This window comes from Cinclus cinclus, chromosome 25, assembly GCF_963662255.1.
Source record: "Cinclus cinclus chromosome 25, bCinCin1.1, whole genome shotgun sequence".
NCBI classification, from domain to species: domain Eukaryota; kingdom Metazoa; phylum Chordata; class Aves; order Passeriformes; family Cinclidae; genus Cinclus; species Cinclus cinclus.
Window position 1 is genome coordinate 1,842,854 of NC_085070.1, and position 25,636 is coordinate 1,868,489.

The 25,636-nt window shown below is 49.7% G+C and overlaps 1 protein-coding gene across 1 annotated transcript in view; it reads left to right on the forward strand.

Moving 5' to 3' along the window:
* Positions 1 to 25,636, forward strand: part of KIRREL3 (kirre like nephrin family adhesion molecule 3) — a 138,808-nt gene that overhangs the window by 42,063 nt on the left and 71,109 nt on the right. Inside the window, exon 5 of the mRNA XM_062508538.1 lies at positions 78 to 227. Coding sequence (XP_062364522.1) covers positions 78 to 227 — 150 coding nt within the window. The remainder of the gene's footprint in view (positions 1 to 77; positions 228 to 25,636) is intronic.

Sequence of the window (25,636 nt, forward strand, 5' to 3'; positions counted from 1 at the left end):
GACCTGTGCTCTGCTCTCCTCATCCCTGGGCTCACATGGCTCCAGCTGCCTCCTGACCCATGCTTTGCTTTTGGCAGGTTATCCACGCTACCTGGTTGTAGGAGACCATCTGTCGGGTCAGCACCACTTGAAAATCCTGCGAGCTGACCTCCAGGATGACGCCGTGTACGAGTGCCAGGCCATCCAAGCAGCCATCCGATCCAGACCTGCCCGGCTGACTGTCCTGGGTGAGTCCTGGCTCCTCACACCCTCAGGGCATTTGCTGGCAGTTTCACTGCCTTCACGGTCACACTCAGTGGCTTTTGACAAAATGTTGTGGTGCTGGATCAAGAGCACTGGGAATGAATCCATCGTGAGAGTGGTGGGGGAGCAGCTCAGTGCTGAGAAGAAGATCAAAGGAAGCTGCTTGGATAGTGAAGCAGTTCTGGGGTGGAGTATGGCAGTTCTAGGAGTAACACAGGCACCAAGTGTTTGGCACTTCGGCTTTATGAATTTATGCCCCAATTCAACAGAGTCTGTCCATAAATTTAAGGATATGAAGAGTGTCAGTGTCATCACTTATGTGTTACCCTGCCTACAGGGCCAGGACGACTCCACCCTGCGAGGAAAGGCTGGTTTCATATTATTGCAGTATTTTTAAACAATCTACATACTAATATTTTATCACCCTGCATTTCTTAGTAATTAATCTTTCCCATGAGCAGCACCTAGGATTGCAAACTGGAAGTGTCTCCCAAAATCATGTAGAGGATCTTTTTACATGGGAGATGGGTGGGGAGCACTGGCAGAGCTGGAGGGCTTTGTTGGCCATCTGGCAGAGTGGGAGGGTGGCTCTCCCCACAGGAGTGCTCGGAAAAGGCAGGCACGTCAACAAGGCTTCCCGGCATGGATGTGGCTTCAGAGAAGTTAATGAAAATGGTATTTTTCTTGAACAGCTTGGACAAAACCCAGTCTGTATTGCTGCTCCCAGATTCGTCCTGATTATTCAACCCTCAAAGTGAAACCATTTGTATATTTAAGTTTGTTTAAATTGAAGATTGGTATTCTTTTTTCCTTGTTGTTTTTATTCCTGGTTTGTTTCTAAGGAGAAAAAAAAAAAACGTTTCAAAAATATCCAAATCAAAAATTTCAGTGCTTTTAGTCAGATCAACACTGATTAGTTTTAAGCAGCCAGAAGAAGTGAATTAAGGTGCCAGCTGTGGTTGAAGGTGCACCTCACTGGAGTCTGCACTATGAAAATGAGTTACAATTCCTGCTTTGCAATTTCCCCTGCATTTGTTTTCCCCCTTCTACAGCCCTACAATATTTCCTATTCCCAAACTTTCACAGCTGCCATCCCTTCCTTCCCTGACCCTGACGATAATGATGATTTTCCTTTGATTCCTCCTTCTGCTCAATCAACCCTTGGCAGCAGCTCAGAGCTCTGACATGTGCCCATACATGAAATAATCCTTGAAATGAATGGGAAAGGGGAACGTTGTCTTGCTCACCGACAACCCCTCCTTCACCTGGGCTCCCTCCTTCTGATGTGAAAGCAAAATACATTGCAGGAGCCAGACAAAAGAAATAATGTTATTTAATTAGAGCTAAAGATTTCAAAACTAATTTAGTCCCAGGGTGTACGTCAGAGCTGCTGCAAAGTGTTGATTGAGCAGAGAGATGTTTTTATGGATCAAAAGGAAATCATTATTATCTTTGGGGTTATGGAATGTGTTGAATAGATGGTAGTTAATGTTTATGTGGATATACATGGTAGTTGCTAATTGGTACATTTACCTAAGATGTTCAGCAACTTATATTTGCAGAGTGTTTTCCTTTTAAGAAAATTAAAGTTACAGCTTGTTCAATTTAGGCCAAATCGATCAGCCAGTGTGGGTTTGGAACCCACTGGTAGCTCACCTTTAACTTTAGGGGTATTTGTGCAGATGTTCTGAGGGGAAAAAAGTTGTCATGGCCCCAAGGCTGCCAGACTTCCAGGAGCATTTGCACAACACTCTCAGGATTGCACACGGTGGGATTGTTGGGGTGTCTGTGCAGGGCCTGGAGTTGGACTCAATGATCCTTGTGAGTCCTTTCCAGCTCAGGAAATTGTGTGATTCTATTTCAGGCTGGTTGGGCAGGCAGGGGTGAGGATCCTGCCTTTGCAGGGGGTTGGTGACCAGCAGCTCTCGCTGTTCCTTTGGGATGGGGTGTCCTGTGCTGGCAGCGAGGGCAGGGGCTGCTGTGGGATCTGTGCTCTTTTAACCCCAGTGGAGGGGACAGAAGTGGAACATGAAGAGTAGAAGCCTTAAGGCCCTGTGTTTCTGACAGCTGGGGACAATGTGCAGCCTGTCAGGCTGAACTCACTTGTGACAGGGGGTAACACATGTCTGTGAAGGGGGAGAGACATTTCTGGTACTTCCAGATGTGCAGTACCACCAGCTGTGCAGGCATCTCTGCTCTTAGCACACAGTGAGTGAGCCTGCTGCAGTAGTGAGCCAAGCAGCTGTGTCTGGAAGGAGCTGGATCTCCCAGATTTCATCTCCCTGAGTTGGGAAGGGATCTGCCAGGCTGCCTGAGCCACTCACAGGAAGATACCTGCGGAGCATTCCTTCATCCCAGTCTGCCCATCTTCACCTGAGGCTGCAGACTTCCCCTGGGCAGGAGAAGATCCCCAAGGCATTCCTGGAGGAGGGTGCAAACCACACAGCTCTCAGGGAAGCAATGGATCATAGCAGAGGCACAGCTGAGAGGGTCTGGTGGATGGGGGGCTCTAGTGGCTGCAACCCCGACATCTGCTTCTAGTTTCTCAGTGACTAAAGGGCTCTTTGGCCAGCTGGGTCTTAGAGGCAGTTCTGGGGAACTCTATCCCACTCTATCACCCCCAGCCTTGTGTCTGGAAAAACAACCCTGCCTGGCTTTTTGTATGGGTTGGTGCTGCCTTGTCTGTCTTTGCCAGTTTCCTACTTCCTAGCTATCAAGAAATCCCCTAATGCCTCCTGATTCAGGCTCCAACTGCTGTCATTCATGTCTGACAACAGCTTTATGGGGCTGATGCCTCCTACTTCCATGCTCAGATGCAGAGCTACACCATATTTGAATTAAATATTTAAGGTTTTGTCACATTGTTTTCAAATCTACATGGTTAAATGTAGTGGAACAGATCATTCCATAGCCTTGGAAGTCCAAACATTCAAAGAGATGAGCCTATTAATGCCATCAGCATCAGGGATAATCTTTTCATCATGCAGTTGCAGGGAGAAATATTGCTGGGAAATGTTGTTAATGCATCCCAAAGCTGGAGGGTTCCCCTTCTCCAGGTCTCCCTCACCTTCCCTCCTACCGTTGCCCAAACTCTCTGGGGAAGGAGTCACTGCCCAATCTCCTCAGGATATCTGCCCCAAGCACAGAAGGTTGATAAATCTGATGAGATGGGATCTGGGACATATGGAAGCATCCAGATTTTCTGCAAGCAAAGGATGTCAAGGAAGCATGGCAGGGGAGCCCAAGCCAGGCAGGCTCTGGGAAGCCACTGGAGGGCTATTTGCTACCTGGTACATCTCTAATGTCAGGGCTGCTTAATTTATGATCTATTTAACTAAGCCAGGGTATTAATTAAATAAAGTAAGAGCCTGATTAGGACTTGGAGAAATTTAAAAATAAAATCAGGCTGCAATCGAGCGAAATTGCAAAGCAAACACTTTGGCTGTAACCACTGGAGAGTTCCCTCCGGTCTTCCATCAAAGCTCAGAGCAGGGAGGGCAAATACAAGAGATTATATTGCCAACAGATGTGTGTTGTTAAAATATGCATCTGCCAGCCATGTAGCTTCAGGAGCCAGAGGGCTCGCTCGTGGATCCTTCTGCACTCGCGGGACCGTGAAGGAATTGGAGGCCCCGGCAGCCGAGCTGGGATTTGCAGACACGTTAATTAGTGTTGAGTTCCCAGATCTCGGAGGCAGCCAAGCGAGGAGAAACTTTGAAGAGAGCTTTGGCTTCCCTGGGAGGGAGCAGGGGGGAGAGGGGAGCCCCAGCTCGTGGTGCTGACGTGGTTGTGGTGCAGTGACACCTCGGCCTGGGGTGACACCTCGGCCTGGGGTGACACTTTAGCCTGGGGTGACACCTTGGCCTGCAGTGACATCTCAGCCTGCAGTGACATCTTGGGTGCAGTGACACTTCAGCCTGCAGTGACATCTCGGCCTGCAGTGACATCTCAGGTGCAGTGACATCTCAGCCTGCAGTGACACCTCAGCCTGCAGTGACACCTTGGCCTGCAGTGACACTTCAGCCTGGGGTGACACCTCGGCCTGGGGTGACACTTAAGCCTGGGGTGACACCTTGTCCTGCAGTGACACCTCAGCCTGCAGTGACACCTCAGCCTGTTGTGACACCTTGTCCTGCAGTGACACCTCGGCCTGCAGTGACACCTTGGCCTGCAGTGACACTTCAGCCTGCAGTGACACCTCGGCCTGCAGTGACACCTCGGCCTGTTGTGACACCTTGTCCTGCAGTGACACCTCGGCCTGCAGTGACACCTCAGCCTGCAGTGACACCTTGTCCTGCAGTGACACCTCGGCCTGCAGTGACACCTCGGCCTCCGGTAACCAGGGCTGGCATGGCCCACCATGGCCAGAGGATGGAGGAACCAGGACAATGAGACAGACGGATGACGAAATGGCTCCTCTCCTTCACGGCAGGTTGGCAGGAGCATCCCAAGGCTGTCCTGGTCTGTCCTGCCCAGTGGGAGATGTGGCACCTCCAGCCTGGCCACGTTACCTCAGGCCGTCCCAGGAAGCTGGCAGGCACCGCTTGCTTGGCACAGGGAAAAGTCGGTCCCTGAGGTGCCAGTGGGAAATTGGCCACAAGCAGAAAAAGGGAATATGAGGGTCTGAGGAGGGAGGCAGGGGTGCTGCCTCCAGAGACTTAAGGTTAATAATTGATAGCCAATTAACTTGTACCTCCACCTTTTATAGTTTAGTTCCCTCTCTCTTCCCCTCTGCGGCCTCTTCTAATATTAACTCTGTCTTCACGTGTGTCCCATTAGGAATAAAGCTTTCTTAAATCAACATGAATTATTTAACTCAACAGATTAAGTTAATTTGAAGTGAGAGCTCCTGTCTCTCTTACAGTGGCACAAGGCAGGGACAGGAGGAGGGTCACTGGGGTGTTAAGTGCATCCACATTCAATCACAGGCATTTTCTTCTTTTTATTTTTTTTTATTTTATTCCAATCCTCTTTCTTGCCAAGTCTTTCCAGTCTTCCCCTGCAGAGCAGAGTAAGCTTTCCCATTACCAAAATGATGGTTGGCAGCTTGAGACATCTGCATTTCCCAGCTTTCAAGCTCTTTAGTGGAGTTTGATCAGGAAATAAAGAGGTTATGTCCTGGGTAAGGCCTTTTCTCAACATTTGTTTGTAATGCTGCTAGGAGAAAATGTGAGAAGGTGATGTTTCAAATCCAGAAACAGTTCAGCTTGGAACCCTTTTTCCACACTTTTTAATAGAATTCAATTCTCTGAATGCAAAAATTCAGAGCATGTAGAGCTGGGATGTCAATTCAGGGGGAAAAAAAGAGTGATGAAAATGTGATCATTTTCTTCCAGACAGTCACTTCTCCTTGAACAACTTTGGGTCTTCACAAAGCTGCATTTTCTGCTGGGAATATTTTCAGTGGCAAAACAGCAACTGGCTCTACTGGGAATGAAACAGAAACATCAAACAATCGAGCACAAATCCCAAATAACCTAAATATTTGATGTCATGTCTGAGCAGCTTAAGTTTTAAGTTTACAGCTCTCTGAGCCAGCTCCTTTGATAGCAGAGGGTGGCCGGGTTTCCTTGCTCATGTCCCTGTGTGGCTCCGGAGTGGGATGTCCATGGGATTGACCATTCCTGCCAAGCAAACCCAGGGGCTCAGAGGTGAAAGACAGCTGCTGCCTCGAGCAGTCTAGGGCTGGAAAACAGTCCACAGAGGGGGACTGTGGGCTAAAAAAATGGGTCTTGAGATGGGTCCTCCCAAGGTGGCTTTCACCTGGGTATTGGGAAGTGCTGCTTCCCCCATTCTGGAGGGGTTTGCAACCTGTCTGTGAGGAGAAGGAGGAGGAAGAGGAAGAGGTGAAGGAGGAGATGGGAAGACAGCATCTGCATGAGCTCTGTAATCCTTATGTTATAAATGAGAAACAAAGTCTCGATATTTAGCAAAATTTAGATTGCTTTATTTGATATAGATGAGCAAGCAGCACTGGGGAACGTGAGGGGTCAGCGCCCACTCCACGCTCCATCACACCTTGGTTTGCAGCTCCTTTTTATAGGATGATTTTCTCTGTAGTCTCCGGACAGTTTGTCATCTGGTCCTGGTAGATAAGGAACAGTAGACCTAGGGGGTCTGGTCTTAATGGATAGGTTGCAATTGATTACACCAAGGCAGGAAATTTGGTATTGCAAAATCTTTCAGGTTGCAATTGATTATACAAAGGCAGGAAATCTAATTTTGCAATATCTTTCAGGCCATGGGAAACCCCTGTTTTACAAAGTAGTATCAAATACAGTTTACTAAAAAACACAATATTCATAACAGGGGGATTTAAACAGAATTATTTCATCATATATATTTTTCTCTATCTAATGTCCACGCTTCATTTCAGACCTAAGTATTCTGGTTTATACAAACCCCAATGCTTTTATGATTAACACGAATCTTTTATCAATTATCACACTTACTTTGAAGGAGACAAACAAAATTACATCTTTACATCCCCAGTAAGTGCATTTGGGCTGGTGGTGGGTGCCAGGATGAAACACTCCATGGGACAGAGCCACCCATCTCAGTCTCTGCCAGGGTCATAGCAGTGGAGTAACAGCTGCAGCTGTACAAACATGGGGAGAAGAAAGTGAAGGAAGGGATTTGTTTCACCTTACAGACATTAAAAATTATAAATATGATAGAACCATGGAATGCTTTGGCTTGGAATGGATATCAAAGATCCTTTAGCTCTGCTTCCCTGGTCTTCCACTGTCCCAGGGTGCTGCAAGCCCTGTCCAACCTGGCCTTGGACAATGCCAGGGATCCAGGGGCAGCCACAGCTGCCTCTGGGCACCCTGGGCCAGGGCCTGCCCACCCTCCCAGGGAACAATTCCTTCCCAATATCCCATCCAGCCCTGCCCTTGGCAATGGGAAGCCATTCCCCCTTGTCCTGTCCCTCCATCCCCTGTCCAAAATCCCTCTCCAGCTCTCTTGGAGCCTCTCTAAGCACTGGTGGGGGCTCAGAGATCTCCCCAGAGCCTTCTCTTCTCCAGGTGAACACCCCAAGCTCTCCCAGCCTGGCTCCAGAGCAGAGGTGCTCCAGCCTTTGAAGCATCTCCATGGGTTCTGTGTGCCCACCCTGGCAGCTCCATGGTCTCCTCCCCACAGGACAGGGTTGTGTCTGAGCAGGGGCTGGTGTTCAGTCACATCAGGGCCAGGCCAGCACTAAGCAGATGCTGCCTCTGCTCCCTCAAACCCTGCTCCAGATAAGCTCGCACAGTTCTTACAAACTTTGTATTTTCTTAATGCCCTGGGCCCTGTGGTTGACTGATGTCACTTCTCCCATCAAAGCTTCCCTTCCCTAAGCCCTCAGAGCCACACCAGCATTCCTACCTGCACACTGAAGACTGAAGTTCCACAGAGTAAATAGGAAGAGACAGATAGAAATGATTAATGTTCGTGTTCCTGTACCAATCTGTGATTCCTTGTCTCAATGCAGGGAGGGCATCATGGTTCTGACCCGTGGTTTTATCGAACACAAAGCATTTGGCTTCTCTCTGCAGTCTGCTGGGCTGGGCTGGCCTGATGGATGCAAAGCACAGAGGGCTGATAAAAAAACCTTCCTGATTTTTAGTCATCCCTTGGTCTCTTCCCAACCCCTTCTGCTGGCTCTGTCACTGCCCTGGCCCCCCGTTTCTCCAGGCTCTGATGGCCACGAGGGTGCTGTGAAACAATGAGTGCGTGTCAGGACTCTGTTCTGCTGTGCTCATCCCTCGGTCCTGTGTCTGCACCCCCTCCTGCTCTGGGCACAACCCCTCTGCATCTCTCTGCAATCCCCCAGTTTGCACAAGCGGCTCCACATCACACCAGCCTTTCCCTCTGCTGCTCCCAGCGTCCCCAGCTCCCTTGGATGCCTGCGGACAGCGAGCATTATTTTGCCTCATGCGCTTTTGAATCGCTGACACCTCGCATTCTGCACCAAGCAGACCCACCGCACGTGCAAAGCCCGCTTTGCTTTCACTCCTATGCACGAGTCTCCCTCTTGCCAATCAAACCCCAGCTCCTCCATCAGCATCCTGCCCGTGCTCCTCTGCATCTGCTTCTGCGCTCACAGCAGCCCCTTTTGTGCCTCTCCCAGCTGCGATGCCCATGGCAGCGCCGGGAGCCGCCACCGCCGGGAACTCGGTGGGTTGTTCGTGACCTGACACAAGTATTGACTCCCTCTCCCCTTGTCAGCCGGCAGAGAAGAACGAGGCTCTCGGAGCGTGACATCACCCGAGCGACAGCCCCGGCTTTGCTATCGATCGCCCGGGTGACAAATGGACCGGCGGCTCGGCAGGGCAGGACCGGCCCCGAAACCGGAGGAGCCGCTGTGGGAGAGGCAGCCTGAAGGGACCCCAGCCTCTGTCCGTGCCCAGCCTGCAGGAATGCTGTTTCCTTGGCTCCAGGAGCTCGGCAAGCCCTTTTTTGCTTGTCTTGCATTTCCCTGCTCCATGACGTGCTGCCCAGCCTTGCCCCGCTGCGCCTGAGCTTCTCTGACATTCACTGGATGGTTGAGGTTCCCCAGCAGAGCTGCCAGCATCTCCCAGCACAGCTCCCAGCTCAGCCAGCATCTCCCAGCTCGTGGTGAAAGAAGGGTTGGGAGCCTTGTGATGGATCGCACTGTTGCACATCCATCACGGTGCCTTCCCGGTGCCCCTCGCTTTTGGTGCCCCTGTCAGCATGGTGGATGCCAGCCTCCCCAGCAGGAGCGCTGGGATGGGTTTGCAGCTGGGGCATTCCTTTTGGCTCCAGCTGGGCTGTAAACTGGATAGTCGTGTCTTAATGACCGACCTGTGGATATCCTTGGTAATTAACAGGAGAATAACCTCTCCTGCCTCAGGATATTTCTCACATGCCAAGATGGACAAATGACCCTCTGGAAGGGGCTATTACCTTTTTTTTCTTTTTTTTTTCTTTTTTTTTTCTTTTTTTTTCTTTTTTTTTTTTTATTAAAGGTGCCTAATGTGCTCAAATTTGCCCCCTTCAGCAGGCAGAGAGGTGGAAAGCATGGACATGGCATTGCATGACCCACCCAGGACTCTCCAGGTTCCTCCTGCTCCGGGGAATTGGTCTGGTGCTCTCCCCCAGGGGCAGCTACAATATCAGGTTTCTTTAAATTCAACTCTGACCTCCACAGAGAGAGACAAGGGATTCATGGCAAATTATGGATTTAACACCTATGATGAATCCCCATTACAGCATGAAATGAGAAAGGAAAATGTAGCTAAATGGAAGATTTCCCTTGGGCAGCAGGAGGCTGCAGCTCCTGAGAGGCTGGAGAAAATAGAATGAAAAAAAATGGGAAAAAAATAGAGAACTAGGAAAAGCCTTGTTCCATTAACTAAATATTGCAAAACCTTTGCAAGCCACTTCTTGCAGGTTAGTGGGGTTTAAAGGCCAGGGCTTAGACCTGTGACACATCCAAGGTTTCCAAATCCATCCCCTTGGTTGTCATGACAAGGGGAAATAAAATACTGTTGATGACAGTCCCCTGGGGGCTCAGAACAACTGATCTCCTGTTTCTGGGGCCAGGACCTGCCCTTCACTATGTTCTGAGTGTAACCTGACCTTGCATCAGTCGTCTCCCTTTGAGAAATGCCAATGGAGCATCAGAAGGATTAAAAAAATGCACTGAAAAGTGCACTTAGATCAGGCTCCTGGCTCCCAAACATGAGGCTGGACAGGACTTGCAGCAACCTGGTCTGGTGGAATGTATCCCTGCCCATGACACATGACAGGGGGGTGGAATGAGATGATCTCTAAGGTCCCCTCCAACCCAAATCACTCCAGGGTTTTACGACTCTAGGATAATGCAGCTGGAGATGAATTCCCACAGGGAGAAGCTGTCAGTAGCTGCCACTAGGTGGCTTTCCTGGAAGTGCAGGAAAGAAGACAGGCTTTAGCAACCAAAGAGGAGATGAAAATTGGGACAGGGGCTCTCAGAGTGCTGCCTGCTCGCCTTGTCCCATGAGCAAAAAGGGAATCCAGTTATTTCTGACCTCAGTGGAAACACACAGCCTGGGGTCATTTCTGTGGTGCCAAAACCACCATGTGCAATCCTTCAGATGCCTCAGGTTCAAATCCCTCCCTTAAAGAGCAGGAAAAGGGAGCAGGGTGAGGCAGGACAGGGGCCTTTGGGTTATGGATATGGTGCCTGCGCTCACTGCGGCTCCGGCTGCAACAGGAGGGCATCCAGGAGCTTGGTGCAGTCACTCATCCCCGGGGTTGGGCAGCGGCCAAGCAGAAACACTGCAGAGTCACAGTTGTGGAGACAAGTGTCTGTAATCTCCACTGAGTCATAAATCATGGAGGAGCTGAACTCTCCTCCCCGTGACCCCGTGGATCCTCTCACCATCCTCACAGCGCTGAGGTGGGTTCAGATAATCCCGGGACCATCCTCGTACCCGAGGTGGCTGTTTCTTATTCAGGTTGTTGCTAGGGAATTCTGCAGAGATTTCTCCTAGTGGGTGAGAAGTGACTTTCAAATCAGTGGCAGCATGAAAAAATTGCGACAGAAAATGAGAGTCTTTCATGAGATCCCATTTAATTGCTAACGAAGACAAAAATCACAGCTCTCACATTTGGTTTCCCAACAAAACCCAGATAGCAGCTGCCCCGTACGTATCTGATTCCAACTGGTAGGTTTTAAAGATACAGAAGGTATTTAATGGTAATGATAATGATTTACATTTATATAGTGCCTTGTATCCACTGGGATCACAAAGTCTTTATGGATGGATGGATGGATGGATGGATAAAAATATACTGGATAACAAGCACTCCATCCATCACCAAATCACAACCCCGTTCCTGGCGAGGCTGCAAGATGTTCAGGAAAGAGTTGCTGCATTTCCAGAGCCGTTCTCCCTCCTCACTCCTACAGCACTTGGGGTGCTCTATGGTAATTTTGTAATAAAACAGATGATAAAAACACTTTAAAAACAACAATGTCATAAAAAATGAGAACCCTCAGTGTCATAAAATGGTGCAGAGGAACAGGAGGGCAAAATGGAGAGGAAGAAGGTTATAACGGTTTTAAAATAAAACATAGTAGATTTGGGTTGGATATTAGGAAGACATTCTTCCCTGTGAGGATGGGGACGCCTTGGCACAGGTTGTCCAGAGAAACTGTCCAATCCCTGGCAGTGTCCAAGGCCAGGTTGAACAGAGCTTGGAGCAACCTGGGATGATGGAAGGTGTTCCCTGCCTATGGCAGGGGAGTGGAACAGGTGAGCTTTAAGATCTCTTCCAACCCAAACCATTCCATTATTCCACAATAAATAGGGACATGCCATGGGGAAGATCAGCACTGGAGGAGAAATGTCCTCCAGCTATTCTGAGTTAGAAAGTGAAGAGCTTGACCAGCAGGAACAGCCCCAAAGCATGGGGACCACCATCAGAGCTGGGTGGTCGGGGATCTCCCAAAATTACTTTGGAAGTAGCAACACAAGGAAAAATCCTGACACCTGGTACTCAAATGATGCTTCTTCTTCCATGCTCTGCTTTGTCCTGCTGTGGAGCAAATCTGTTCCCATGGGTTGGATGCAACTCAGTCATCCCCCATCAAGCCCTGCCCATGCTACTGTGTTTTGATCTCTGTCCTGGAGGGGATGAAGCCTTCCCAGCCCAAAATCCTCCATGTGAAAGGAGCCATCAGTTATGCCCCTTTGGCAGCAGCCTCTGGCTCAGCTGGGCCTGGGAGGCAGGCGAGGGGAGGGGAGGGGAGGACGGAAGGCAGAGAGAAATCGAGGCTCTCAGAGACATTCATTCAAAATTCATAGGCACAAAATTGCAGTCTGCATGGATTTGTTTCCTCTGGAAAATTACAGGAAGCTACAGGCACCAACAACTGTTATTCAAATAGCCACTTTGGATGATTAGGATGGCAGGAGGCTGTACTTACACATGCAGACCCAATATAATCACGCATGAGGCAGGGTGGGAAGGCAAGGCCGGGGAAGGGAAGCTGGAGGAGCTCAGAAGCAAAAACAGCAGCAGGGTGGCTGTGTGGGAAGAACCACAGGGCCAAATCCAGCCCCACTGCTGGATGCAGCAGGAGCAACCAATTAGCTTCCAGGTTTGGAGGGATCAGGAGAGCACAGAGCTGGGAGGTGACTCCTGGGGAAGTTTCTCAGCTCTCACGGGTCAGTAGCTGACAACAGGCGGTGCACAGGGACAAGCACCATTCCTGCAGCGAGGGCTTTGCTCTGCCCTGCACATACATCCCAGACCAGGAGGCACCACAGAGTCACAGAATCCCACAGTGGTTTGGGTTGGAACCCTAAAGGCAACCTCATTCCAACCTTCTGCCAGGGCAGGGACACCTTCCACTATCCCAGGTTGCTCAGGTTCACCTTCCTCATCTCCTGTTCTCCTGCCTTCCAGCATAAAAATCCATCATCACTCCCCTACCTGTTTAAAATCAAGAAAAAAGTTTTTCCCACACTGAATTTATTAAAAAAAAAAGAAGAACTTTAAAGCCTCACACACGCAAAACCCTGAGCAAATACTGCTTTGAGGATTGGCCTGTGGGTCAGCAATGAAACGCAGCCAAAACATCTGAGCCATGAAGGGTGAAAATTGTATAATAAAAGTAAACTCTGCAGTACAAGCAGAGGAAAAACTCTTGGCTTTGTACCGGGGAGCTGCTTCTCTCCCTTTTAAAATGCTTCTCTGCAGTACCAGAGGTGTCGTGCAGTGCAGAGCAGCCAAGAGCGTCTCATCCTCCGCAGCAGCAGCTCCCGCTCAGCCCAATCGTCTCCCGCTCATGGATGGGTTCCAGCACCCACCGCGGCTTCGCGGCTGCCTCGAGGTGTGGGGCAATGTTTGCACACTGGCCTCGAGGCCCATCTGCAGCGTCGGGCGCCTTGGCAGCGGCACAACGCGTTTGGCTTGGCAGGGTTTGGCTGGAAGCGCCGCAGGAGCAGCAGGCGCGGGTTCAGCACATCCAGAGCCATGAATCCCAACTTGCCGGGACCCTCAGCTCCGCAGCACGAGTGTCCCACCTCCTCTCCCTGGCAGCAAGGGCTCCGAGGGGGAATGGATTTAAACTCAGAGAGATTTGAATTGGATATTGGGAAGAAATTCTTCCTTGTGAGGATTGCCCAGAACAGCTGTGGCTGCCCCATCCCTGGAAGTGTTCAAGGCATGGTTGGATGGGGCTTGGAGCAACTTGGTCTGGTGGAAGCTGTCCCTGCCCACGAGTTTTAAGATTCTTCCCAACTAAAACCAGTCTGGGATTCTGAGATTCTGTCATCTCTGTGATTAGTAAAGAGAGAGAAGCAGATGGAAGATCAGAGCTGTATTTATGGTGAAGGTGATTAGGAGGGATGGTGGCAGTGGGATTTTCTGGAGCAACCTGGTTGGGTAGAAGATGTCCCTGCCCAAGGCAGGGGGTTGGAAAAAGGTGAATCTTTAAGGTCCCTTCCAACCCAAACCATTCTGGGATTCTGTGATTCTATGGGTTTATGTTCCATCCAGCTCTTTTCCCGGCAAGTCAGTGCTGTTCTAAAGCCCCTTGGTGATGGGCAAAGGTGGATGTCTTGGAAAGGAGAGAGACCTAAAAGGATAGAGCAGGAGGTCTGGAAGAATGACTGTCAAGCACAGCTCAGAAAGCAGCTTGGACATCCCGCATGTGCGAGGAGACCTTCACAGAGCCTGTGAAGAGAGCCTGTGGACTCTCCTTAAACACAGGTTTCCCCCTCCCTGCAGGTTTTTGGGGTGACCTTGAGTGTGTGTTGGCCGGACACAGATTGTGACGAGCGACTTCACACATCCAGCCTCTTTCTTGTCTTTACAAGTGCTTCTCTCTTATCTGGTAGTATTTTGCAAAACTTCACAAGATTTTAGTGGCAAGACTTTTGCTAAGAGGCTGTTGATAAATCTGGAGTAGGCAGCGGGAAGGCTTTAGTGACGTATTCTCCTTTCGACTGGAAAAAGCAGCTTATCTGCTTTGGAAAATACAGGTTCTTCCTCTTTATCCATGCTGAAATCTTATCTAAACTGGTTCAGGTGGCAGAGCTGAGAGAAGGAAATAATTAAGCAAGAGACAGGTGAAATGCTGACATTATTATTACTTAAATGGCCCAAACCTTTTACCTCGTGTATTTTTTATTATTATTTTACCCTTTTTTTTTTACTGCTGGTGACATATAACAAGGGAGAAATTGGTTTTTCCAGGTTATCTCACCCATCCACACACTTTCCACTTCACCCCCCTCCTCCCCACCCAAATATAAATCTCGTTTAACTGGTTCTGTTGGCAAGACAGAGAAATAATTAAGGCAAAGGTGGCTGCAGTGTTGATGTTATTACTGTAATGCAGCAGCCTGTTTAGTTTCTTTGCCAATGAAATGCAACCAGGGGAAAATCAGTTTTAAAGATTACCTCCCAGAGATGCAAATAAAGGAGCGGAAACCATGTAGTCAGGAAGAAATGGTCTCAAACTAGGAAACATTTCAAAGTCAGTGACAGTCTCTTAGGGGCTTTTAAGACCACAATTTACCTTTTGACTGCATTCTATTTTCTCTGAAATCCTTTATTTCCCTCTTATTTATTGACTGGAGAGACAGCACAGAAACGAGAAAGTGATTCTCCAGCCACTGGTCTTAAAAATCCATAGAAGGAAATTGTTCTCAGGAGTGTGGATTTTTGTTGTTGTTGGGCACTTCTTTTTTCTTCCCTCCTTGTTTTTAGCCCTCTCTGTGAACCAGGACTTAATTGACTCACTTTGCCATGGAGGGGCCTCGAACTGGAAGGGATCAAGGTCAGCAGCTCTGTCTGGAGTGAGAAGCCTTGATTAGAGAGGTGGGAGCCATGGTGATAACCCAGCAGGATGCAGCACATCCCGCTCCAGGCCAGCTCGGGATGGAGGTGGAGGTGGTGATTTATCCATCCACACACAGCAACAGCAGCTGGACCACAGCAAGGTGCTTCAGGGGATTTCTTTTTTTTCAGGGATGGCACTGCAGGTTGGGAAATGGGCACCTCTGTGTTTGGATTAGCATCCCAGTCGTGGATGAACATCCTGCTCTCAATGGAACATCCTGCTCTCAGATTAGTATCCTGCTCTCAGATTAACATCCTGATCTCAGATTGGTATCCTACTCTAAAGTTAACAGCCTGCTCTCAGACTGGCATCCTGCTCTTGGATTATCATCCCTGGTCTTGGATTAGTATCCCTCTCTAAAATTAACATCCTGCTCTCAGATTAGCATCCCGCTCCTGGTTTAGCATCCCAGATTTAGATTACCATGAGAGTCTGAGATTAGCATGCAACTCTCAGATCAGCATCCCACTCTCAGATTAGCATCATGCTCTCAAATTAACATCCTGCTCCAGGTTTAGCATCCCTCTCTCAGAGCAGCATCCCTCTGGACACGGGGGCACCATGAACCCCATGCCTCACCTGCCACCTCCTGCTCCTCTCACCGTGGCTCCCCCACTACACACACACACACACACACACACACACACACACACACACACACACGTGCTGCTCAAAGGTTCCTGTCTGCGGGTGTTCCCTGCTGGAATGACACTGAGATGTGCAGAAAAAAACAATCCCAGAGAATTCCCGCAGTGCTGGCCTAGTTAGCCCATTCCCAGCTGTGAGCTAACACTGCTGCCCAGGTGAGCCCCTGGAGACAGCTCTGCTTGGAAGAAATAACTCGATTAAAAAGCAGCGCATCAGTTCAGGGTCAGAATTGGTGCAGCCCCGTAATTAGAGCCTGGATTTCAGGGATTAAATCCTTTAAGGCCAGCCTTCAGTAGCTGTGTTAAATTACTCCTTGCATCTCCCAGCCCTGTCTTCGCAGAAAGGACCCTGTCGGGACAGCTCCTGCTCCATTACAGAAGTTTCCTTCTTGTTGATACTTTTCTGCCTAATTCCTGAGCTTGCACCTTTTTTGGCAATCTGAGAAGGTTGGCAGCAAAGTCTGTCTGTCCCTGCTGCAGAGGCTGAGCTGTGGAATTCCTCCAAAGCATGTTGGGTGGTCCCAGGGCATCACAAGGATCCACAGTAGGATGGTGTTGGGGTGGCAAGGAAAGGGAGCATCCACTGCTCCTGGTGGTGCCTCTGAAAGAGCTGAAAATGGAGATACAGGTTCAGGAAGCATCCTGGAGCAAGGATTTCTATGCTGAGGCTCCTCAGGTCGGGCTGTTCCGTTTCCTGGCACTGTTGGTTTCTGTCTCAGCTCACCAGGCAGCACCTGGAGGTATTTTGCTGTTCAGAGATACCTTTGGCTGGTGCAGAGGTAGCAAGAAGAGTGGGAGAGGAAAACTGCAGAGGTTTGTAAAGTTTCCCTTTTGGAATGAAGGATTCTGCTACAACTGAACTGAACTGAACAACAATTTATTTGGGCAGACGTCTACCAGTACAAAATCAGTTCATCCAATCCCACCCACCTGGAAAGCTGCCACACCCTGGCTGTGCCTGTGCCCTTTGCCTCTCTACACCTGGACGTCTTTCCTGACGTGTCTCAGTGGCCGAGAGCCCGGGCTCTGTCCTGGGGTCGGAGCTGTGTCTCAGGAAGGTTTGGGGGGATTGTGTCCATTAACACAACTGAAAAAATTAAACAGGAGCCATTCCCAGCTGGCTCCCAGCTTTCTGTGCAGCCTCTCCTGCCTTCCCATCTCCCCTAAACCCTTTCTGATTTCTGCTGCTGTTGCAGACTCCGGGAGGAGCAGCATTCCTGAGATGTGGGAGGACCCCTCACCCTGCAAACCCCATGTCCCTCTACGTCTCCATTGCTGCGGCGAGAGCACCCTCTCCTGTCTCAGCTCTGCCTGCCTGTCTCCCTGCTCCCTCCCCTGGCTGATGCCAAGACTGAGGCTCCATCACATGCCGGGATGAGGCCATGGGGACAGGGACACAGCAGCCCAGTGCCCACACCCTGTCCCGGCACCAGTCTCACCCTGACAGCAGCACAGAAGGCTGTTCAGGAGGAGCAGGGGAATATTTAAGTAAAAAACAATTTCTGTGAGAGGTCTGTTATAATTACTAATTAGATCATCTTATAATTATCTCTCTTTGCAATCCCATACCTGCCTCAAAATAGCTCCAGTTCCTCCTAACAATTAACAGAGAAAGTCTTTTACGACACACCAGGTGATTACATCGCAATCGCGGCCTCTGTGGCCAGCGCTGCCTTATTAAAGAAGGGCTGATATTTACAGAAGAACATTGTGATCAAATTAGACTAAAATTAACTGGAGTAAATTAAGAATAAGACGGTTTCTTTCATCTGCTTCCGTTTATTTTCTGCCACAGAGTTGTCTCTGGGTTGGTTATAACGTTCTGTGTGTTGACTGTGGTATTTGACTGGGCAAAAAACCACAGAAAGTGGCAGCAACTCATTTCTCTGGTTTGCCTCAGAGTGAGATCTGCATTTGCATCTCCTCACTCATCCACCTCTTCCTGCTCCACGAAAGCTCAGGTTTGAAGTCTGCCAAAGCTCAAGGACCTTAATGCTCCCAAGCACAGAGAGGGGTTGTTGGGTGTCTGTGCAGGACCAGGATCTGGACTTGATGATCCTTGTGGAACCCTTCTGACTCAGGATATTCTATGAAACTACAGGGCCAGACCCAAACCTGTGACATTTCAGCCCCCCAGTTTCAATGAGCTCTGAATGTGAGTCTCTGCCATGCCAAGAGCATCCCAAAGTGCTCATCCCACACTTCCTGCTCAGGGCATGGCTTTGCTCAGAGCAATAGCAGAAATGGGGTGGATTTCCCCCAGCGATCCTAAACCCAATGCTTACTCACATTTAACACAAGGCTTAATAGCTCCAAAACCAAGGCTGGTGCTCAGCATTACGAGCAATCATCCAACGAGGAATTGGGAGATTTTTTTTTTTTTAATAGCAATGGGCCAAACAAAATAATCATCAGGTGGTTTGAGGGTTTTTCATTTATTTTTCAGCATAAAGGGAATTACTTGTGAGCAGAGTGTGGTTTCTGGGAGGGTTAGCTCCCGAAAATGGATGATCAGACTTTTGGCAGGGGCAGTGGGGTGGGTACATGGACTGTTGCTTTACTTCTCCCAAGTAAGAGTCTGAATCTTCCCAAAGAGTAGTGTAGCAGAGGCTGCTGGAGGGAATGAATAGCACAGTCTCTGACCCTAGCCTTTGAATGAATCATTCTTCCACTTCAAACCCATGAATCTGACAGGCTTTGAAAATTGTGTCTTATTACAGTTTCACCAGCTTCTCCACCTTTACCTGATGGCTTCATCCCTAATCCTCAGTTCAAAGCCCCACTGGACATGGGGGCCCTTATTGCATCTTTAGCCACCCCTGGTTTTTCCCTTAATCCAGGAGCTCCATCCCAGTTCTGGTTTAGCCCTCCATCAGCAGTTCCTGCAGGATGAGATTCCATCCAGGGAGCTCCACTTTGAACTGGAATTTCCAGTTTGCCTCCAGATGGGCAAACCCAGGCCAGGAGCAGGGAGTGGTGGCACTTCTGCAGTGCTAAGGATGCTGTTAATACAGACAGTGCTGTCGGTGTGGGAGGGAGATGGACACGGGGCATGCTCCCCACGGGCTTTGGGGAGATACTTTGGGAAGATGCAGCAGCTGGGATGAGAAGTTTATCAGTGAACAGACCAAGATGTTCTTTTCCTCCTTTTTCAGTGGAAGACACTCACGTAAAATTGTTGATAAAGTTTTAAGCTTTGTCCTCTTCTTTCCTCCATTTCTTTCCTCCAAAGAGGAAAAAGGAAAATAAATGACTGAGTTAAAATTAGGCGAATAACCTTCATTTTTCAGGTTTTTTTTGTCATTGGAAAACTGAAAAATTCCATCTTGTCTGTCCAGAATGAAATGTTGGAGTTTATTGTTCATTCTCTGCAGGCATGATGGTTTCTGATGGGGTTTTGCCTGCTCCTCTCAGTGCCTGCAGAGCTGGCAGTCAGCAGGACCCCGGCCCTGCTCATGGGGTGACAGGACTGGAGGGGCTGGTGCTGGCAGTGTCCACTGGGGGCATGTGTGGTACCTCGGTGGGTGCCAGGGTGAAGGGCCAGGTACCAAGAGGGAGAGGGAAAAGAGCAGAAGCCTCCGAGGGTGTTTGTGCTGCTCCCATTCCTGAACCCCACTCATTTCTCCTGTGGGGTTGGCGATGCTTGTGTGAAAGGATTTTCCTCCTGCAGGTCCTGCCCTGGGGAATCGGAGAAAGAAAGCGGTGTTCTTTATTCACATCACACCTGAATATTCACGGGAGCTGTGATTTACCCAGCGATGGCACCCAGGCGGGACTGGGACATCTGCCTGGAGCCCCGCCCCATTCCTCCAGCAGCTTTGCTGCAGTGAAGGAGAAAATTAACAGCACTTCTTGCTTTGGGGACAATTCCTTCATCCAAATCACTTTTGAAATCTGGCGAGCGTTGGGGGTTTTATTTGCAGAGAGCACGCCGGGTTTGTCGGGAACAGGCAGCTACCTCAAGCCGGGTTTCTAAATCTATTCGACCCATTGGAGGATCCAACAAAGGAGAAACCACCCCTGCTCCAGAAAGGGCAGAGCTGAAGCCCCGTGTCAGGTGTTCTCCCTGCCCTGCTCCTCATCCTGCCTTTGCATTAGTGCAGCACAGCAAGTGGTGAATTGAATTAGTACAGAATGAGCCCAGGGCAGGAGCAGCAGCATCATTTCCTCAACTGGAATGAGTCATTTTTTCTGAAGTATTCCTGCTCTCCTGACCTCGAAGTGTTGCTCATCCTGGTCAGGTTCTCCAGACCATTTTTGCAGCTCATTGGCAGCTCTAACTGCTCTCTGCTTGGGCCCCAAACATGGACAAGAGCAAACAAGGATAGAGGAATTGTTTTGTTAATCCCTGGCTTTGCTAGGGCACCCTACGGCCACTTTGACACTCCTCTTGGACAAATGGGAACACTCTCTTTCTCTTTGGGGATGTTGGAGAACAAAATCACCAGAGAAATGGCAAACCAGTGACTGCCTCAGGTGGCAAATCCCACTGTCAGCCACAGTCCTGATGAGCTCCCGTGAGCCCTCCAAGAGGAGCTGGCAGGACTTGGCCTGGCCAGTATGAGCCACAGCCTGTGGTGGGTGGCACGGTGTGAGGGAGGGACCTGCAGGGACAGCTCTGTGTGTGGGGCAAAGCCACAGGCTCTGAGGATGCTCCTGGTTTTGTGCTGTGAGCTGGCACGATGCTGGTTCCAGCCCTGGAGTGCAGTGACCAGGCCTGAGGTGGCCACTGGCACTTGCTGGTGTCTCTCCAGCAGGTAAAAGTGACACCTGTGTCCTCAGCACAGTCCCAGTACTGAGGTACTTGGGGCTGGCACTGTGAGTCCATCACTTCTGTGCTCCCAGGGGACACACCTGAACCTGCAGCATCTTCCTGCCCATGGCTCCCGCAGAGTTGTGCTCCCCAAAAACCAGGGCCAGTCCATAATTTCCCACACAGGCAAGGCTTTCCCTCCTTTCCATGGCTTCAGATGGGGTGAATGTGCTGGCAGTGCCACAGCCAGAACTCTGGTGTGTGCCGTGGGTGCTCTCCCAGAATGGAATGCAATAGGAACAGTGACCGTGGAGGCAGCCCCATGATGATGATTACAGTGACTGGAGCTGGACAGCCTAACAAATGCTCCTCAGTGTGTTCCTCTCTCCACAAACAATCCTCCAAACAAGCTCTGGCACAAGGATGGCTGTTTGCAGAAATGTATAACCCTTTTTATTTGAGCTGGGTTTGTTTGGGAAGCTGCTGCTGTGAGGCCCTGAGATGAGGCTTAGAAACAGCTGTGCTGCACAAGTGGCACTCCAGAATCAGATGTCAGGTCCCCAAAGCCTTGAGACTGCACGAAGAAGTGAGGGAATTTCTAGTGAAAATAAAAGTGCTTTGCCACTGTTATTGGTGGAGCACACCAGGGTCATGTTCTGAAGCTTTGCAGTGCTGAGGATGAGCAATGTGTTGATTTTTCCAGGATGAAAAGCTCCACTCCTCCTCATCTCTGATGGGTTTAGAATCTGGGCTGGAAGAAGAGTGAGAGATGATGTGACAGGCAGGGTACAGCTGCTGTGGATTTGGTGACACTCAGTTTGCTGACAGATGTTTACTCCTATCCCTTCTGCTCTGCAGAAGCCAAGTAAAGGCTTTGTCAAGATCAATCCAAAACCCCTGGGAGCTCTCTTGGAAGTGCCATAGGCCCCATTTCTGGGAAGGGGGTGACTCCTTAGGTGGACAGCTGTGCCCTGCATTCCCTGAGAGGGGTCTCTGGGGTGGAAAGCAGAGCTCATGGTGGAGAGACCTTCTTGTATGAGGTCATTTTGCCCAAACTGGGACCCGCCCAGGGCTCCCGCCAGAGGCAATTCAAGAGCATGTGCTGAGTCAGTCCACATTTCCCCCTCCTTTCCATCTGTCTTTCCAAGGTCCCCCTCCTCTAGTGTCAACACAAGCTTAATGAAAAAGCAGCAGATGTTGCTGTGATTTCAATTTACTCAAGATTTTAACCTAATGCAAATGGTAGTTTGCATCCAGCTGTGACAAGGCAGCCTGTGCTGAGGCCAAACATCCCTGCCTGCAGATCTCCTACCTGTCCCATGGCTGTGATGGCAGTGACTGACTTCCCAAAATCTTCTCCAGGAGGTTGCCTTGGGACCTGCCCTGACCCAGAATGAGCAACAGGACTTGCAGCAGCTCCTGGTGAGGTAGAGGTGGGACCCATGGCCTGGGTGGAAATATCTGTGTGTGTTTTGGAGGTTTCTCTTGAAATGGAGGAATAATTGAGAAGAGCAGTCAATAGCGAGTGATTCATCTGCCAGATTGAGCTTTGCTCTCCCCCTTAGGATTGCAGAAGCCAGCTATGATTTCCTAACCTTATCTCCTCTCTGAGTGGGTAAACAACAAACCAACTCCTCTGTCTCTGCCTGGAGTAGCTGGAAGATAGTCACAAGCAGATCCGGTTGGTTTGTTTGTTTGTTTGATGGGAAACAAACACCTTCTCCTCTGCCAGGTGTTTTCACCACCAGAGTTCCTGTGTATAGGCAGAGATCCCAGGTCATTGTGGTACCACCAGCTCTGTGACCACCGTCCTCACCCAGAATGAGCAACGCCGTGGTCACAACACGCCTTGGAGGCTCTCTGTGTATGGAGAGCAGCTCACCCCCACCACCTGCCCCCCCCATTCCTGAAAAATTCTCTGCCATTCACAGCCCTCAGGGCCACAGGTCTTCAGCACAGGAGGAATGAGCCCAGGGAAAGCACAAATTCACCTCCTGGTCTTCAGCACCTTCCACTAATCAAGAAAGGTCATGAACAGGAGACAGTCATGTCTTGTAGAGCCAAAGCAGTCGTTTGCCTCCTTGTGAGGCACTTTTCAGATGGTTTTGGTGGTCTGCAGGCCAAAAAAGGAATGGCATTCCAGTCCATACATCCCTTCCCAGAGATTACTGCCTCCCTTCTGCCAGAGTCGTGCAAGCCCATAATGGACTGAGAAGGGCACAAGGGGAAGGAAAATCTTCTGTCACTGGAAAAAACATCCTGCATTTCCCCCTGGAGCAAAGCAGGGGAGGAAGAAGTGTGGTTGGCATGGAGCCCATCAGAAATCTCAGCCTGATTAGGAACAGTGATCCCCTGACACGAGCAGCAATTTACAGGCACCATTAGCCCACGCCAGAGAGAGAGAGAGATGTCTATTGATATAGAGTGTCCTATTTTCCACACCTCCGGACTGCCACACGACTCATGAAGGATAAAAATAATTAGCTGGAGCATCTCAGGGATAACTGACAAGTACCCAGGGACTGGGGGTTTCCCTGATGTGCCATCCTCACCTCCAGCACTTTGAAAGGGAATGAGAAAACTTTGCTGAGAGCCAGCTCAGGGCGGTGGATGCTGCTGAATCCCTGGGAGTGGGATGGGCTGAGGGGAACTCAGCAAGTCGCTCCAGCCTTCACACCTGCAGGGGTTGCATCCTGAGCTGCAGCCCCTAAATCTGCTGCTGCCAGAGAAGGTTGGTCACACAGGGACGAGCCAGGCTTTGGCTGTCCCCTCCTGCTGCAGGTAGGACTTGGATCCTGCTGTCTCTTCCCTTCTTCATCAGCCTCTGAGCAGCCTCTCTGCTTTTGAACCTGATGGTATTTTCTAATTACAAGGCTTGTTAAGTGGCACTATTGGGCTGTCATGAATAACAGAGAGGGTTCAGGGACAGGGCTGGGAACTGGCTCCACGGGCTACAGGGATGAGTGGAGAGCTCAGCAAGGAGCTTTGCATCACTCCCCTGCCTTCCAAGCCCACACATGCAGACAGGACCTCATCCTTTCCAGCCAGTTTCCCACCAACCACTACTTGTATCCCTCCTCTCCCAGCTTTTTGCCTCTTCTTCCTCAGTCTATTCTATTTAACCTGCCACCTCCAGGCCTGCATGCCCTGTCTCTCTGGTCAGGCACAGCTTGTCCCAAAATGAGAGCTTATAAAGTGATGGAGCCACTGGTCCAGAGCTGGGTGACTGTTTTTCCATTGCTGATAAACTGGGAGCTGTTTGTTGTGTTAGTCAAAGGTGGAAAAGCACTCCAGCTGGGACAGGGCAGCAGAAGGGGTTAAAGCAGCCACAAATTTCACATGAGCCTTTCCAAAATGAAAGCCTAGGCAGGGAAAAACCCAAAATCTGTGTTTTGACATCTTCCAAATGTCTCCTTTTGTGCTAACTCTTGTTTTAAAAAAACACAACCTACATTCCTAAGTAGGATTTTCTTTCCATTTCCTTCCCATTCAGCACAGTTTCTTTCCTGCCTTCTCCTTTCAGCTGCGACACAGCAGGGTTCGTCCTGCCCCTTGTGCCAAATACCTTTGGGCTTTGTCATCTCTCTTCCCCTTTTCTTCCTTTTGGCAGCCGGGACCCTCAGGAGGCAGGAGGGGGGTGGTGATGGATGCTTTGGGTAATGCCAGTGGCATCTCTGTCTGTGCTCCCCACCAGGGAACTCAGAACTGGAACTGGGGCTCCCAGCCCTGGGCACATGGCTGGCCCCCAGGGCTGGTGCTGAGTGTTTTAAGTGGCCTCCCCGCAGTGGTGGGAGCAGCTCCACCTCTCCTTGTGGCACATAGGATGGGATAGCTCACCTCCCATCCCACAGGAGCAGCATGCACCAGGTTATCTGGCTGCCAGGAATGCATCCCAAACCTGCAGCTCTCGGCTGTGGAAAAATCGCTGTGGCCAACAATGGCCTGGCAGCAGCTCCAACTGTTGGTGCTGCTGGAGCATCCCACAGGCATCACCTTGGGGCTCCAAACCAGGGGTACAACGGTGGTGTTTATTTATCTGTTACCACTTATGGGTTTATGATATCTAAACTTTGGGATCAGTTTGTGAGTCAAACTGAGCAAGAGCTCCTCATGCACTTGGATAGTGGGAATAATGGGAAAAGGTGTGGTAGAACCCCTCAAAGTGGGCTTCCCCATGGAGTGAAAAGCTGGTACTCCATTACCAACTAGCAGCATCACCTCCCAGCTTGTGCTGTGTCCTTGGAGGCTCCTTTGCTGTGACGGAGCAGGGTCATTTCTGCTTTAACCTGGTGGAGCCAAGCACACCTAGTGAGCAGGAACCGGGTGTGGTGGGATTGGTGAGCAGGAGCCAAGAGCTGGGATGTCGTTAGTGCTGTCCTAATTGCTTTGTGCATGTCTCAGTCTAAGGAGGGAAACAGCCCTAGGGGAGCTGCTGCTCCTCAGCCCATAACATTTCTGAGGTGTTGAATGGAGAACAATAATGAAAACTGCCAGAAAAGAGAAAACAATAAAAAAATCAAGCAAAAAAGTCAGAAGGAAACACAACTATTTCTGCTGCAGAAGCTCCTGGGAGCCATCACTCAGACACCTGGTGCTCCCTCCCCTGCTCTTTCCTCGCCTCATTTCCCAGGTCAGGCCAAACCTGTTCAGATTCACCATCACCCTTCAACAGGAACGAGACCAAAACATTTCCCCCATTGACATGTTGCTGCCTTTTTTTGCTATTGATTCCTTAATTAAAAAAGAATAAAATTCCACCAAAGCAGACATTTCTCTGAAACACTCCATCAGTCAAAGTAAAAAATAAAAATAAAAATAAAAAAAACAGAAAACAAAATCAATATCCTATTAAAAAAAAAAAAAAAAACAAAAACAAAAAACAACAAACACATTTGGGAGCAGATTTTGGAGCAGCCCCAATAGTACATCTACTCTTCTCTGCCTTCCCATGCTCTCCAGTCCCTCTTCTCTTCACTGGCATCCTTTCCTCTGGACTTCTCCCACAAATCCCACCATTTCTGGTAGGGTTGTCACCATTTCTAGAGGCTGAAGCTCAGGGAACCTGCCTGTTTCTTGGCAGGGTCTTGTGCCCAGGGACCATGTCCCTTAGGATGGGTGACACCTCTATCTTTGTGCTCCTCTCAAAGA